This window comes from Bombus pascuorum, chromosome 7 (assembly GCF_905332965.1).
Source record: "Bombus pascuorum chromosome 7, iyBomPasc1.1, whole genome shotgun sequence".
NCBI classification, from domain to species: domain Eukaryota; kingdom Metazoa; phylum Arthropoda; class Insecta; order Hymenoptera; family Apidae; genus Bombus; species Bombus pascuorum.
This window is the reverse complement of record NC_083494.1, coordinates 605,279-622,812: the sequence shown is the minus strand read 5'-3', so window position 1 is coordinate 622,812 and position 17,534 is coordinate 605,279. Positions and strand designations below refer to the sequence as shown.

At 25.0% G+C, this 17,534-nt stretch overlaps 1 protein-coding gene across 5 annotated transcripts; it reads left to right on the top strand.

Moving 5' to 3' along the window:
• Positions 1-21: 21 nt before the first annotated feature.
• On the top strand, positions 22-15,601 carry LOC132909155 (transcription initiation factor TFIID subunit 3). Of its 5 annotated transcripts, none has more exons than XM_060963763.1 (11): positions 22-154; positions 841-1,012; positions 1,151-1,393; positions 2,334-3,508; positions 3,648-4,220; positions 5,568-5,747; positions 5,853-5,953; positions 6,164-6,509; positions 9,956-10,050; positions 12,861-12,961; positions 13,586-15,601. In XM_060963763.1, the coding sequence occupies exons 2-11, from the start codon at positions 847-849 to the stop codon at positions 13,648-13,650; spliced, it is 3,045 nt and encodes a 1,014-aa protein (XP_060819746.1). In that variant the 5' UTR covers positions 22-154; positions 841-846; the 3' UTR covers positions 13,651-15,601. The 5 variants fall into 5 exon arrangements, with proteins under 5 accessions (XP_060819746.1, XP_060819745.1, XP_060819747.1 ...); XM_060963762.1 differs by lacking the exon at positions 22-154 and adding an exon at positions 201-653; XM_060963764.1 differs by lacking the exon at positions 22-154 and adding an exon at positions 203-653 and having other exon boundaries at positions 6,179-6,509.
• Positions 15,602-17,534: the final 1,933 nt, after the last annotated feature.

Genomic DNA, 17,534 nt, shown 5'->3' with positions numbered 1-17,534 from the left:
ATCTCTCTATTTATTAGTCTGTGGATTTAATAAATATCGAAATACATATATATGTATTATGATTGATGATATTATCTTGTGATTTGAATAAAAGTGAATAAATATGGAATATAACATCTTGATATTTCTTTTGTAATAAAGAAAATAGCTTTTGGTAAAAATCATATCTTTTTTTGTCAAATTTGTTATGGAATTAATTTGTGGTTACATAAAATTATATTCGTATAATAAAATCAATGTAAATGTATGTAACAAGTAATGTAATAATAATGATAGAACATTTTTAATACTCGCGTCTGGTTAGATTTTATACTTTAACAAAAATGAGTCAAACACATCTAAGACGACGCTATCTTTTTTACTTCTATGACTAAAGAAATTATCCGCCATTATCGTATATGGTGTATAATATGCATCAATGGTTATAAAGAAGCAAAAATACATTTAAAAGATGTGAAAGCAATAATAACGTATTTCGTTCTACATTCATTGTGTTACGTATATTATAAATGAAATGTATATCATTATCAAAATGAAATGCATGACTTAACATCGAAGTGTTAAATGAAGCTGTGTATTAGAATAGAAATATATGTAGATATTTTATATTAATAAACGAAAGAATTAGAACTTATATAATTTCTTTTACATTGGTGAGTGAAAGCAAAATTTCATATTATACCATTTTTACATCTAATGAAAATAATTTATTGAATCTCACTATTTTATTAAAAGATGACACATATCTGTATTAAACTATAAAATTCTAGCAATGTTCTTTCAGTTATCGATTTTTGCTACTTTCCATTATAATTAATAATTTTGTATTATTTTTTTCAGTTGAAAATGTCAATAGAATATAGTAGGAGTGTCTTAAAAATGGTGGTTGCTCAAATTTGTCAAACGATTGGATGGCATTCGATCAATTCTACACCATTAGAATTTATGGTTGATCTTATGCAAGAATATATTTTACAAATTTCAAGACTTACTCATCAATATGCAGAAATCTGTAAGCATTTTTAAAATATTACAAAGATTTAATTGAAGTTTTAAACAATATAAAATAGGCTTTATAAATAATTACGTAGTATATTAAAATTAAACTATCGTAGTTTCATTTTAAGTATAATATTAAATGTTTTTTCAGTGGGAAGAACAGAAGCAAATCTTGATGATTTGGGTTTAGCATTTCAGCATATGAATATCGATATACAAGAGTTAACAGAATATATAAAAAATGTAGATTCTGTCCCATGTCCAGTAACAGTACCAAAATTTCCAATTCAACGTGAAAATCATTTGAATTTTTTGAAACCTGGAAGCCGGGAAGTTGTAACAAGGCCCGTACATGTACATGAACATTTACCAGCCATGTTTCCTGATACTGAAGGTAAATTATTACTTGCATATAAATACACATATAATGTTTTAAAGCTGAATATCAAAATATTTTATATTCATATCAATGTTATTGTTTAACCCCAGATAAAGCTCCTAATAAAGTATTTCTGAAATGTAGGATAACCTTTTAAAAACACAACAAGTTATTTCAACTACATATATTGATTGTACCAAAGAAAGCTTTTAAGTAAAGCTAAAGCATTGAAATGAACATAAAGAAATTTATTTTGCTTATATATTGGGTTGTAACATAAGTAAGTTTGGTTAAACTCAATATTTTTCTTTATTTGATCAAAATTATTTATATTATTTATTACTATTACTGTTATTTATTATACTATTTACAACCCAATGTTTCAAATGTTTTGTTTTTTTAAATATGAAAATTTGGAAAGAATTTCATCAAAACTGTCAAATATTGCATAAATGTAGATTGTAATTCTTTGTACGATCTATCTTGATAAAATATATCTTATTTTACTGCTACAATGATGAATAACTTAAGCAATATAAGAAATATTTAGATTCTTATATATATAATAAGACAGACTTTTTTTTATTACATAAAATTTTATTTTTATTGGAGATGATCATAATGTAATGGAAATATAAGGATAGAATATTATTTTAGTTTACACTGCTTTATTAGAAAAGTTAGTATATCTATAAACAATTATTGTGATCAATGATGTATGAAGCAATTGTTCACGTAAAAAGAGATTTTGTCAAATTTATATGTATATTAAGATATGCTTACACCTAACATACAAACTATTGCTAATAAAAATATTGAATATTAAGTATCTCAATTTCTTGTAGAAAAATAAATATCAATTTAACTAATGATCTCAAATAATTTTAATAAACAGAAAATTATACAATTATAATGGTATTTTATTATTTTACATATTGTTTACATTATTTTACAGACGAATATATAGCAGAAAAAGCAGAAAATTTATTAAATGGAACATCTGACTTAACATTGAATAATGGGACATCAAGTAACAGTTCTATAAATGTATCTCCTCATAGGATGTCACCACAAGTAGTATTTAAGCGACCAGGAGATCCTGTCTCATTTGAAAGCCCTATAACAAAGCGTATAAAAGTACTGGAAGAAGGTAGACCATTACGTGAAATACATAGCGTCATGATGACTACTTCAGGTTTTTTATCACCTGCTCGAGAAGGAAAACTACCTGAAGCAAGAACCCCACATCAAACTTGTTCAGACTCGTCACAGCCTAGTTCTTACCCTATGGTACCTCCTGAATTAAAGTATGATAAAAAACCGAAAAAGATTATAAAGAAAGGATTAGAAGATTGTAAACTTGATAAAGAAAATAAGAAAAAGAATCGCGCTAAGGAATTATTTAAACCAGATAAGATAGACGATAATAAAATTAAAAAGTTGGCTGGTATGAAAGAATTAGCTAAATTAAAACCTTTAAAGTCAGTAGGTGGGAAATTACAAAGTACTATGCCAAGTTCATCAAACAGACCATCTACTCCTAAATTAGTATCACCTAAAACAGCTATTAGTCCAAAATTACAAAAAAGTATACAACCAAAGACAAAACCAGAAAAATTAGTCGACGTTACTGGTAGATCCCCACCATCTAATGAAAAAAAAGAGGACACTATTGATAAACTTCCATCAGAGCCAGATAAGCAAAAATTGAACATTTTTAAAAAGATTTCAAAACCACGAGAGGATAAAGAAAAAGACATATCAGAACAACATAAATACAAAGAACTTGATTCAAGAGAAAGTTCACCTGGTTTAGTTATTGATGAAAATATAGATAAACAAGCATTGCGTAATGATACTGATGTGAAACGAGAAGAAAAAAAGACTCCACATACGCCAGACGTCCACCTTCAACCAGATGGAGGAGAACTAATTGGTTTACAAAGTCCAGGATCAGACGTTTACATGTTTGATGATATGTCACCACCAGGAACTCCCAGTACACCAAGAACTCCGGAATTGAACATGCCCACAACACCTACAGATCATAAAAGGAAGAGAAAAGAAAAGATTAATAAAAAAAAGGAATTGAAATCAAGAAGCCCAAAGCATTGCGTTAGTCCAAAAAAGGTAGGTTGACTTTTATTTAGAAATAGCATTATATGATATTAACACAAGTGCACGCGTGCGTGTACGTGTATGCGAGCACTATTAATTGCTTGAAGAAGACGCTGAAAGACATCGCCGATATGCGATTACCGTTTTTCAGACAAAGATTATCAACGATGCGCCAGAACAGGATATACTAGATCGACCGAAAACACCACAGGCACCTGAACCTCAGATTTCCAAAGAACCAAGTTTTCCACCGACCCTTCCATTTCCTTTTTTCTCAACATTTCCTTCAGCGCCTGGTTTAATACCTCATCCAATGTTTCCTAGATTTCCATTACCTATAGGAAGAGGTAGTAGTGGCGCTCATCCGGCAATGTCAAATTTACCATTACCACCTCGCTTTTTAAATTTACCACCAAAATCTGAAGATTTCTCCACTTTACAAAAAACCAAATCTCTCGATCGGGAAAAGCTTCCTTCAACACCTTCCTCTACTGAAGCAACGCTTCCAATGACAAAACACGAAAAAACGGAAAGAGAAAAAGGAGATAAACCAAAGGCGGTTAAACAGGACAAAGAGATACCTCCACCAGTTCCTACGAGTACCGTTGCACCGCCTTTATCATCTGCACTTGCAGCACCAAATATGTACCCTAAACCAGTACCTATTGTGCCGTTATTATCTTCAAAAAGTCCCAAAATTGAGAAACAGGATAAAAATGATAAGGTAATTTTTTATTTTACTAGTTATTTAAATTTTTTCAGTTTTAACAATTATCGCAATGTTAACATATAAAAGTCAATGCGTTTACTATTTATACATTTGTTATATGTAAATATTCATATAAATAACATTTGGAGAACTAGGTGATTGATTTTTTAATCATTTTGGTTTCAAACTTGATAAATTGCGGGGATTTTTTAATGCATTAACTCAAAAATTTACATAAAAAAAAGATGTTAACAAGATATTTTCCAACTGGTTTAACTCCTAGTAGAATAAATCAAATCTAACACATATTTGACCCTTTGCACTCAGCTGTCCCCGTTTGAAGGAACATCGTAAGTTTAACAAGTTCAGATGTCTGCTCTAAAAGGACACAAAGACATTATAGGTGATTATACAGCACTACATTATACAAACTCCAAATTTTCTAAAAATGTGTTTTTTTAAAGTTCAGTCTTCACATTGTACGAGAAAACAAGTAAAGAAATAAAAGATATGCCTAGATACACAGGTTACAAAGAGCTAAAACAAGAATAATTCAAATTTATCAAACAGTTTTCAGTATATTAAGCCATTTTTAGTTATGTGAATCACATATCTGAATGTATAATTATGAGTTATATTAAAATCATTGATTCAAACAAAAAAGGAAAAGAACAAAGTACAAGTTATTTTCTAACACATTATGTTTATTTTGTAAATTTTTAGTACTTACTTTAGTACTTTATTGAGATGTTAATTTCCAAATTAACTGTATACATAAAATATGTATGTTGTAAAAAAATGTCAAAGAATATAATAATTTCTCTAGACTAAAGATAAAGAAAGAGAATTGCAAGATTTATTTGAAATTTTCTAATGAAAAAATAAGTTCTTATAGCGGTAAAACTAAATTATATTTAGAATCAAATTCTCCGAATACAATAAAGAACAATCTGATATGTGTGATTAACATTGAAAAGAAAGATTTTTCAAAATAACTTCTAATTATTGAATAGTCGAACTTTGGATTAAAAATACAAATACATAAGTTAAAATAAACGATACTCGGTCATTTGAGGTCGAATGAACATTTTAAAAATTACTCAAATATGATATGATCAGCTATAAATTCATTTCAATTGATGGAATTTCACCAATTATACACTTTATTGTATAATAATTTCTATTAAAAATAAAAATTCGGAAAGAAATAAGATCTAATGTTTTATTGGAAGTAAACTGATAATGTGAAATATTAAAACTTAAAATAATATTTTCTCGAAATAATTTATAAAAAGATATATATATATATATATATATCAGTTTTATTATTAAATAATTATTACATATAAATTTTATTTTCAGAAATCAAAGGAACATAAGAAAGAAAAAAAAGATAAATTAAAAAAGAAGAAAGATAAGAAAGAAAAGCACAAAGAGAAAGGGGAGAAAATAAAAGAAAAAAGGGATAAAATGGATAAAAAGGAAAAGCTGGATAAAATCAAAGAAAAGAAAGAAAAAAAAGATAAGCGAAAAGAGAAAGAGGTAGAAAAGTCACTTTTTATAAATATTTCTACTGCCTTTTTTTCTATTATTTTTTGTGAGATAATTTGAAATTAAGACTAATATTTTAATTTCTTTTTATTATAGAAAGAAGATAAAAGTTCAGAAGCTGTACCAAAAATAACACTAAAATTAGGTACAGCTTCTCCAAGACCCCCAACTCCTGATGCTGCTCCAATGAAGAAAATGTAAGTTCACAGATAATTTTAATCTTCTTCTTTTAGCTTTAATAAGTTACTACTTTTTTTTGTGATGATTTTAATTCATGTGTTTTGCTTTCTTATTGTACTATTATAAGGTTGTTTCTTTGTGTTTATTTTCTTGTTGTATGAAGAATCATATTATGCGTTAATGTTGAATACACGCATTGTATTTAATAACGCATACATTATTATTAGGGAAATGTGTTATAGAACTATAAAGACATTGCTGAAGAAGCCTGAGGATGAGACGAAACGAGAACCAAGTCCCGAGTTGGCGAAAATATCAGCATTAGTAACGCGACCGCCAAAGCAAAAGTCGGCAAGTAAGAAAACAGAGGAGGGAACGTTAGATGGAAGCCCTGCTCTTCCTACAGATACTTTCTCTGCCAATCTTACTAGTGTGCCACTTGCAACAGTTCCTCGAGCAAAGAAATCTCTCTTCAAAGCCTTACCTCAAAGAGAGACTCCTCCATCTCAATTTGATCCTGCTCCTAAGCTCCCACCTCCTCTGACGCAACAACAACCACCACCATATTATTTTGTAAGTACGTTTTTATATGATAATCATATACTTCAAATATATAAAAATGTTATATTTTTAAGTATAACATTTAATTACGTTTTCAAATATTTCAGAATATTTCAAATATGTTAAGAATCAAATACCTTTTATAAAATTACAATTAAATCATAATAGGGCTGTCACAACTTACACATTCAAAAGAAATAATATTATAACCATTTTTAATCATTATTTTCTTAAATTTTTATGATCGATTTTAACATATCGTTTATAGTTGAAATAGTAGAGATATAAATCGTGTTTTCCTTTTTTTTTGTTGATATAAATTTATTAAATGTGTTAATAAAAATAGTTATATTTTTTATTAAATTTATTGCTTCTTATATACATACAAATTAACCCTTTGCAGACGGCACGGTTCGAAGTCAACCGTGCCGTGGGGCCGAGCTGTTACCGCGATAGTCATTTAAAATTGCCAGTGCTCATTTCTGCTTAGACGCGCTTTTCGTTCATAAATGTCAAATTTTAGACATATGGACATACACAAATTCTCCACAGGATAAGTAAAATAAGACACATGAGCTTTTACTTCTATCAATTGTATTCGCCGAACGCGTTTACGTGGAATATATATATGAGTCTTTCGGCTGTATCTGTTTTCGTCAAACGCATACATGAGTTACTCGGCCAAATTGATGGTTTACGCAGAACGCATATATACTGCGGTAGTCCGCAAGGGGTTAAGATATTTGTTATGGCATATATTAAAATATAAAATATATGTGTAACATAAGGATGTAGCATACTATAAAATAGTATATGTACATACACAAGAAATCGATTTGGATTAATGATAAACAATGGTACAGAAGAGAAAAAGATTTTATTTTATAATAAATCTCGTATAGTAAGCTGAGATGACAGCCCTCCTTCATTATATTGATTATTTATTAATTATAATCATTCATAGTTTTGTTTAGATTAATATTGCTATAATATTTAAACATTCTTGCTTTTTTATACATACTTCAAATATGAATATATCAGATAATTTATTTAAATTTCAATCAAACATTTCATGTAGATATAAAATGTCTCGATCATTTTTTACGTATATAGCTGATTATTTTTTATGCAAAGATTAATTCAATTCATTGATACCATTTTCACTCCATCCAACAACCCAGCTTCCCAATATTTCATTTTTTACTTTCTATGCATTCATGACTTGCGGTGACGGTATAATTTTCATTTGGCCTGCTTTGTTGTATAGATTCATTTGTCTCTAAAGTGTGTATGTAGAACAACTTTATAGCCTACATTAGAATTGTTACGTATTTCATGTTGTGATTACCAATATACTTGATTATTTCAAATTTTAGCACTTCTATCACATTCAATTAGGTGGAATCTTTTGTATTGAAAGAAGTCTCAGAACTTAATTCCATTAGATATTTTGATAATATCCATTCTCATTTTTTCAATGATAAAATATTTTAATAATAAGTATTATTAAATAGCCACAAATTTTATAAATGACTAATTTAAAGGAAACTAAGTTCTAAGACCTTTCTGATCTTACACTGCTATTGAAATGGATTTTTAAACTTTCTTTTCTTTTTATTATTATTTTTCTTTTAGTATTTTCTTCTGCAATGCAAATGCACATCTGGTATATTTCATGTAGCTTAAATAAATTGATCTTAATGGAGAAAGGAATATTCTTGTACAACTTCATAAAGATGGATTCAAAAGTTTCTATCCAAAAACATGGTAAAATTAAATTTTTAAAAAATCATTAGATTGTTCTAAATGCAATATTCAATTTTGTTTCAAATGCAATAATCTATAGATTAGGTTTGAACATTCAGGTTGATTTATTATGTTTTATTAATTTTATATTTTATTACATGTTATCAAATGTAATAATTTTAGACCTTATGCGTGACATTCAAGAAGTATAATATATAAAGTTTCTCAACCTTCCTTCTTAATCTTTTAAGAAGGAAGATTTAATATATTTACAAATATATATTTCCAGTAATCTTTTTGCTCAGCATTTTTTATAAGAAAAAGAAAACATTAAACATAGTATTCTATGTTTTTTAACTAGGTTTTTTTAAGGTGAGTGTTTAGGAGCATTCTATATATGACCAAGTAATAATAAAATACATTATGCTTTACTTTTTAAATTTTAATATCTTATTTATATACATAATGTACAGGAATAATAATAAGATATTGAATACTGAAGAAAGTTAATACAGACGCTTATGAATTTTAAAAAATATTTTTATATATTTATATACATTGCATTAAAAATATATTCAATTTAAAAGAATAGGTTATTATAAAGTATTAAATCAATATATATACACACACACACATATTGATATATATATATATATATATATATATATATATATATATATATATATTATATATTATATATAACTAAACATTTTTAATTCGGTAATTCTTTTGTTCTTTCAATATAAAATAGATATTTTATATTGCATTTGGAAGAATTGATATTAGATACAATTGGTTAAATTTATTTAAATAATTTTTTTAAATAGTTTTTTTGAAATGATTATAGGCAAAAGAGAAAAAAAGTACTTTTAATTTAATTTTTTGGTAGTTCATATCTATGTATGCATTATACTATAATATGTGTTATCCTACATTAGAACATTTAAAATACAATAAATTAACAGAAATATTATAATATAATTCAGTTACAGTTTCTATATGACATGCAATGTTAAAACATCTAAAGATGTAAAAGTAGTATTATACTTCCTTGCATAAAAGTTGATAAAATAAATGATATGGAGACAATATACTTGATGCAATAAATATGAATAAAATGAGTAAATAATTGACAATACTATATTAATCTCCTATTTTTAGAGAAATACAGGGGCCAGCAAATTATGAAACAATTTATTATTTGCACAAAAGTAAAATGTAATTTAAAGTTACAAAAAGTCCAGTATTTAATATATTTACTGTTATTTTTTATTCTTATTTATTCCTTCTCTTTCATTAGAGAAATAATAATGTATAACTTAACTATATATAACTCTATAATTTTTAAAAAATAGATTATATACTCATGATTTTAATTTATTTTGCTAAAATTATAAAAAGTATATAAATACCTTTTTATGAGCAAATTTAATTGAAGAATTTATTTAAAGATAACAAACAATCTTTAAATTGATAATAAAAAGTTTCTATCACAAGAAATTTAATTTTAGAAGAGGAAAAGTACACTAATGAACAAAATACTTTATAGTTTCTTAAAACTGAATGAATAACTATTATAATACAGAAAAGGGGAAATATAAAATAGTTTACGAAATAGCAAAGGATTGGTTGATTGCATGCAACTTGCATGTCGTTATTAAGCATAGCATGCAGAACAGTTAGGAATATAACGAACGGTTTTAACGGCACAGAGACGAAAGCAGATGCAGCTCTTAAAAAGGATGATGCTAAGGAAGACAAAGAAAATGGCAGGATTGCGCTGCCCCCAACACCAACCACTACTGTGGTGAGTACATTCCCATTCTAAACAAAAGTCATTAGATACTCCTTATAAAGTATCATCTATTTTCTATCTGTGTCAATTTTATCGAAATATGGGTTTGTGCGTTGTCTTTAGCTTATGCCTGAATCTATCATGGTTATGATGTTAGAAAAGTTTTCAACTTTTAATATGAAAACATTTACTGTTCTGAAATTCCTATTATAAAATTTCTTGAAACTGCCTTTAATAACAATTACAACTTATGTAACTATATACATAGATAAATGAACATAAAAAGAATATATATTTATAATATAAAAAACTTCGTATATATTTTATAACAATAATATATGTGATTTAAACATATTAATATATATATATAATTCATAATTTTATTTATATACACATTTAATTTATAATTTTCATGTTAAATATAATTACAATTGAGTGTGAAAAAAGCATTTGAATTAAATTTAAAAACTTGATAAATAAAACTTTATTAACTGGATAAATAAAAGTTTATTAAAAATTATTTTATGTAAAATTATTTGATATTGAAAATAGAATGATTTTTCTCTTACATTACAGATTATATATGCTAATCAAACTTATATAATAAGATATTGTTTTTCTCCTTTTCTCATTCTCTCTCTATATCTATCTATTTATTTATATATTTATATGTGGCTCTATAAAAGAAAGCTTTTTAATATTTATAAACAAATAAATATTACAGCTGATATTAATATATAAGAATATTTGTACATTTAGATAACTTTATGTAAAACTATATGAAGAAAGATAGAAATATATAACTATTACAAATTGAATTATGTAAAACAATAAAACATACAAGATTTCTATTTATATAGAAACCAATATACACAGAAACTTTACTTATTAAAATTATCAGTTTAGAATATTTTAAATGAGTCTTCATTATCTTTTATTTAGATTAATTTATGTAAAAAGAGTTTAATGCAACCAATATATTAATAACATATAATATAATAACATATAATAAACATACAACATATATCTTGATGTTTATACATTGCATTGTCTTATACAGGATGAGTTATCTAACATAAAAATCTAAAATTTCTTCTATATTTTTAGTGTTAGAAAGAAAATGTTTTAGATAGGAGAGTTTGTTATGAAAAAGCAGATATTATTATAAAAAATCATAATGTTGATGTTTGGGTCATTTATTAGAGAATAATTCTTAAGAAATACAGTCTAAAGTAGAAACAGTGTGTGTAGATATTAAGAAATTTTTCATATTAATAACTGATAGCTAATAATAATTGAAATATCATTGAAAATCATATTTAACTCATAAACTTTTCTAGTGTTCTATGTTTAATATTTATTCATCTATTTTAACAAGTCAAATTTTTAAGATATGAAAAGTATCTTGAAAGAAATGTACATTATGTTTCTACATTATAGATTATCTTTTATAAAAATTACTCTTCAGGCTATCCAGAAAGCCACAAATTATATATGAATTAATTTTTCTTTCTATCAACTTTAATGTTGTAGAAACAAAAATATATCATATCTTAAAAAGCATAGCTTTTAAAAAAAAATTTCTATCATAATATTTAGCCTTCTGTAACAAATATTCCCTTACTTAAATATTTTCTCCTATCATTAAAGACAATAGAGACATTTTTGGTCCTAAAATTTGATGATTCACTTTGTATGTGCATTGTTCATGTTTGACTTCTTATTTATTGTCTATTATAGGTACTACTTTTTAATATAGAAACAAAAAATTATTATTAAATAGATTAGATTCAAATAAGGGTAGACATGCAAATATATCTGACAATAAGCATTTTGAATATAATTAAACTTTCAGTATTAAATATGATAAATATCTAATTCTAATAAAATATATGCACCTGAAATGTTAAATAATTTTTTTCTAAATTAATGAGAACTTGGTTCCTGGATAATTGAAATATAAATTGCAAATGAGCATTTATTATAAAATATATTTGTGGGCCCAGTGAAAATTTGTTTAATTACCGCAGACCAGCACCTTAACTTTTGTGTAAATGTGTTATTCCTTCCCTACTTACATTCATGTACATTACATGCATACATTATTCATAACTCATCAGCATACATTATTCTTTTGAATCATAAATTGCATTTAATGATAGATATAAATATATGTATGTGGTATAGTAATTATATAAATTCTGTTTTATTTTCAAGGTATTGGTTTTGTTATGAAAAATTTTAATTAATTTTCGTAACAGATATTTCATCAGTTTATAAATGTTAATAATCATAATTATGTATCTGCTTTAATTCACAAATATTTCAGTTTCATTCAACTTTTGATCTCTTTTTATTTATATCTCAGCTTACTAAAGATGTTATGTATTTACATATATAACATTATAAAATTATATATAAATGCGTATATATGTATACATACATAACATCAATATTGTTATTCAGATTATAATAGGTATTATATACAATTGTTATATTATATTTTTTATTTTATATATATATATATATATATATATATATATATAAATTATATAAAAAGTTTTCATTAATTTTGAATTATAACAATTTTATCATCTACTGAGTACCTTTAGTCACATATTTTTTATCAATTCCTCAATTTTCTAATTACAGTATAAACAATACGATACAATCCTTAAATATGTTAAGAGTTTAATGTACATTACATATCTTTTTAGTAACATATTGTTAACACGTTAACAAAATACAAAAGATGGGTTGGTATATCCAAACATCATAAAAGAGAAGTATGTTGTATTTTTATCGTCATATGAGTTTTTCAGGATCAAGGTGGTCATAAAGTTTGGTTCTGTCCTGCATGTGGTAACCAAGATGATGGATCACCTATGGTTGGTTGTGATGATTGTGATGCATGGTATCATTGGTAAGTAAATGTTGATAAAACAATAATTATTTGGAGCTATGCCATAAATCTTTAAGAAAAGCTGTTTTGTAATATAAATGAACATATCTTTACCTTTCTTTTTACAAATTGACTAAAACACATAAAAATATAAACAATTCTAATATTATGTATCCTTTAGCACTTCTTTTTATATTATAAAAATGTTATGTAAATTGAAATACAAAAAAGCCATAACAGATCACTTTTTTAGAGAACATATTAAAAATAGAAAAATTACATATCTACTAGAAATAAAAAATTTTAATTATTAAATTATTTTCTTAACTACAACTTAAGTATGAGTTTTTAATATCACTATATTTACATTATGTTATTTTAACTTCTTTTTTTTAATTACTTTTTTTACCCTTTGTTTCTCGAATAAATTCCACTTTTTTCCTCACGTTTTATCTTGTTAATGCTTTGTTGTTTTCTTTCTTTATCCTTTGCTTTTTAGAAAACATAACAAAGTACAATTACCTTTACAATATAGATGATGATGAAATGATATAATTGAAGCTTAAAAATTCTTTTTTGCCTCTAGATTTAGTTGATTTTTGTTTTCTGTGTGTGTGCTTAATTTACATATTCTCAATTATATAGGGTGTGTGTTGGTATGCAAGTACCACCAGCTGACAACGAGGATTGGTACTGTCGCACCTGTATAGCCAAAAAACAAGAACTTCATCACGATAAAAAGAAGAAAAAGAGGAAGAAAAAGGTGAAAGTTGCTGCCTAGTACAAGCTACCCGGGTCTTGTATAAGATCCGGTATAGGGATTCAAACTACTACCAAAGTTAAAAAAGACAGCAAGCTTGGTTTAAAGAGTATAAAAAGCAAGAAATTATCAAAAGCAGAAGTGAAGTTACAAATGAAATCATTAAAAGAAAAATCTCTACCAATCAAGGGAAAGTCTGGGAAAACTATAGTGAAGGTTAAGACTGTAAAGAAACAGAGCAAAAAAATGAAAGATAGTGCAATCCAGTTGAATTAGAAAATGTTATCTTTTGTGATCATTAATATAAATTTATGGTTTAATTTTAACACGTTGATAGCTAATTGAAAAAGTGATAAGATCATATAATATTAATTTTTTGCAATAATTATATTCTTTTTGTGATGAAAGAAATATACAATATTTATATTATACTAGTAGAATATACAATGTAATATATGTACAGCTATAATTAATTTGATACAATTTCAAAATGATACAAATTATAGAACAATAATTCAATTTTCGAACAAGTTTAAACTTCTAGTAAAATAAATTTTCACTCAGTTTATTTCTGGACTAAGCTTCACTTTATTTGTTGAATTCGAAAATAATTAATAAGTGGTATTTTCAATACATTTGAAACTATGTTAGAGATATTTTCTTGTGATCACTATATCCAAGTTTGTTCAGAATCCTTTTGATCTTTTTATTTTAGAAAAAGATACAAAATTTAGATATTATTACAAATATTTATTATATTTCATTTATATCTATATTAATTCAATTAATTATTTAAGAAAAATAACTGAACTTAATAATATGTTACAGACGGACTTCATTTTATATTTTCTTTTTTTTCATACATTAAATTATTAATATAGAAACTAATTGTTAGTAAAAATATTCTTAAAGATATCTTTGATCTTATATAGTTTGATATTGATTATGGTTTTCATAGCAAACCATCTGTTATTTAGATAATTAGATAAATGACGTTTGTACTTTTTGAATTTCGTATATTTTTATGTATAATATACAAAATTTTTATGTACAGAATGAGTTAATTAAATCATATTATATCAATGAGATGCCTAATTTTCTATATAGATGTTTACAAGAATTATTTCTATATTTATATCATGTTTACAAATTTCCTGAAAATTTATAAAAAAGAATATGTTTCTTCTCAAGGACTAAAATTATAAACTTTAATAGTATGAAAAATTAATATGAAAACAGTAAAAATACAAATATAGATAACATATTTTATGTATAGCAATCAACGTGTTAAAACTGATAATGTAACATTTAAAAATCAGTCGCGAAGATTCTATTTTCTTTTCTTGAAGCAGGAAGATCTGCATAATATATTTTGTACATTTTTTCACCTATACATATTTACTGAATTCAAATCATCCCATAACTATGAACCACAGTAACTGTAATTGTAAAAGAATTTGCTGATTGTTTTGCACTTATAATATTAACCCTTACAACTCTGACTATTTCTACAACTTGTCCTTTGTTTTGTAAATAAGAAATTTTATGTGTTTATGGTTTCCAAATAATTGTGAAACTTAGATGCATGGTGTACAATATAAAATATATTTTTTATAGAAATAAACAGCATTGCTTACCACATTGATACCTACATGGATAGATTTACTCATTTTATAGACTGATAAAAATCATTAAAACGAGTAGATCTATCTGTTCTGTTGACAATAAAAATATTGATAAATAAATATGTATCATACAATTTAATTTCTATCACCTATAACGATTCTTTGCATTAGAATTTAATTATTATACGTAAAGATGGTATTACAAAATATAATTGCATGGTTGGGTCTCAATGTGATAAGAACAAAAACTTAGTCAAATGAAATATTACGATTTAAGTATTACATTCATTATTTATTGTTCCAAATGTATATGACTAAGTTAAATTCTATCTCATTGCTATCTAATTCTCGTTTTGTTCAAATATTAAATGATAAATTCAGAAGTTTTTATAGGTGAGTAACAGAAAACTTTAGAAGTTGTTAGGGTTAATTTTAATATCATATGAAAAAAAAAAACAAAAAATAATATATTGAACTTTGTTATTCATAATTCAAATATATATATATTTTTTTTTTTTTTTTTTTTTTGTTAGATTGAACATTATAAATATGATAGAAATGAACTTATGAAGTCAAGATTAGAATCAATTACAAAAAATAATTACATAATTAATATATTGTACTTTATAGTTTTATATTAATATTTAATTAAGAAACTAGTAATGATATAATAATAATAATAATGTATTTGTAATACTATGAACAGATTTCCAAGTAAATGAACTGTAATTAAGAAAAACATAAAATTATACTGTATTAAAACATTTTTTAATGTTACAAAAAATTAAAATTCATCTTGCAAAAGATCAATGTATATAAATTTTTGTACATGATAATTATATAATTCATGCAAATAATTTTTACTGTATTATAGAAGCAATGCTTATCAAAAATTGAATAAAGTATGTTATATACTTAAAAGTCTATAGAATGAATATTAACCAAGATTTAAATTTGATAGTCTTATATATTAATCTTGTTAATGTAAACAAGTAGGTACGAACAGTAGATACAAAGTTGAAAAATTATCAAACTAATTTGGTTTAGTTCATAATTAGTTTACTTGTCTTAAAATCCTCTGTGTTATACATACATATATAATTTTTGCAATCTTACAAATGTTCTATATCTTTTTATACATGTATGTTTTACTATTAAGTTGTTTGTTATCTTTTATACACTATACTACATTATAAAATAAAATTATGTTTACATTTAAAATTATGTTTTTTACGGATTGAATGTTTTCTTGTTAAAATAACTAAATCTAAATAGAGTAACTTATATAAATGTTAATTTAATTAAAAACAATTCGTAATTGCTGTATCCTTAATTAGATGAAGCATACGATCATATACAAAGATAAAGAGAACATCATTAGATATTGATAATTAATTATATTTTTAGCAACTATATTGCTATTTATGATTATATTAAATCAATATTCACTAACTTATAAAACCAGAGAGGATATATAAAACATATCAGCATCGCCATCGAACATGTAATTCTAAGGATAGCTGTCGATTAACAGGAAAATGGTGACTTACTTAAATATATACTTACCAGATGTACTTATTACTAGCGGCAACTAGTTTAATTTTAAATTTTAGTCTGAAGTAGAAATGGCAAGGTATGTACACATCTTTTTCTTTATTCACATTTAGAAGAGTTATATCGATTGAAATGTTTCATAGTAATTAATTAATTATTTTGATGAACGTTTATTTTACTGAAATATAAATGTATATAATATCTATAATCTTTTGCAACAAAAAAGTTTAAAAGAGAATATTTCTTATTCAAAGTTATTCCTTCCCAATATTTTTTGTTTCAAAAGAAAATATTGTACAATTCGTTGTGTAATTATATTTTATTATAGTTTTTCTTCTTTTTTTTTTATTTAAGTTCCTATATCATATAATACAATATATTATCGATATTCCTACGTCTTATTTCAAAATTTATACCAATCTTCAGAGAAAATAATTATCGGTTTAGATTAAAAACTACAAAATTATAACTTGCTAAAATTCAAATTATTCAAATGTAAAAATGATTTTTAACTTGCCGGTAAGACCATATATTCATAACAAATGTGAATTATTTCAAAATGCAGGCAGTATTTTATATTCAAATGCTGATTATTATACAATGCAAGTGAGAATTATGAGCAATATATAGTTCTTTATAATCAAAAAATCGCAGA

What these genes read in the sequence shown, in the direction of transcription:
- LOC132909155 (XM_060963763.1), top strand. Translation starts at nt 847, where the DNA reads ATGTCAATAGAATATAGTAGGAGTGTCTTAAAAATGGTGGTTGCTCAA. An exon ending in ATAAGCGAAAAGAGAAAGAG is followed by an intron (nt 5,748 to 5,852) that starts GTAGAAAAGTCA and finishes TTTTTATTATAG; the next exon opens with AAAGAAGATAAAAGTTCAGA. An exon ending in AACCACCACCATATTATTTT is followed by an intron (nt 6,510 to 9,955) that starts GTAAGTACGTTT and finishes TTAACGGCACAG; the next exon opens with AGACGAAAGCAGATGCAGCT.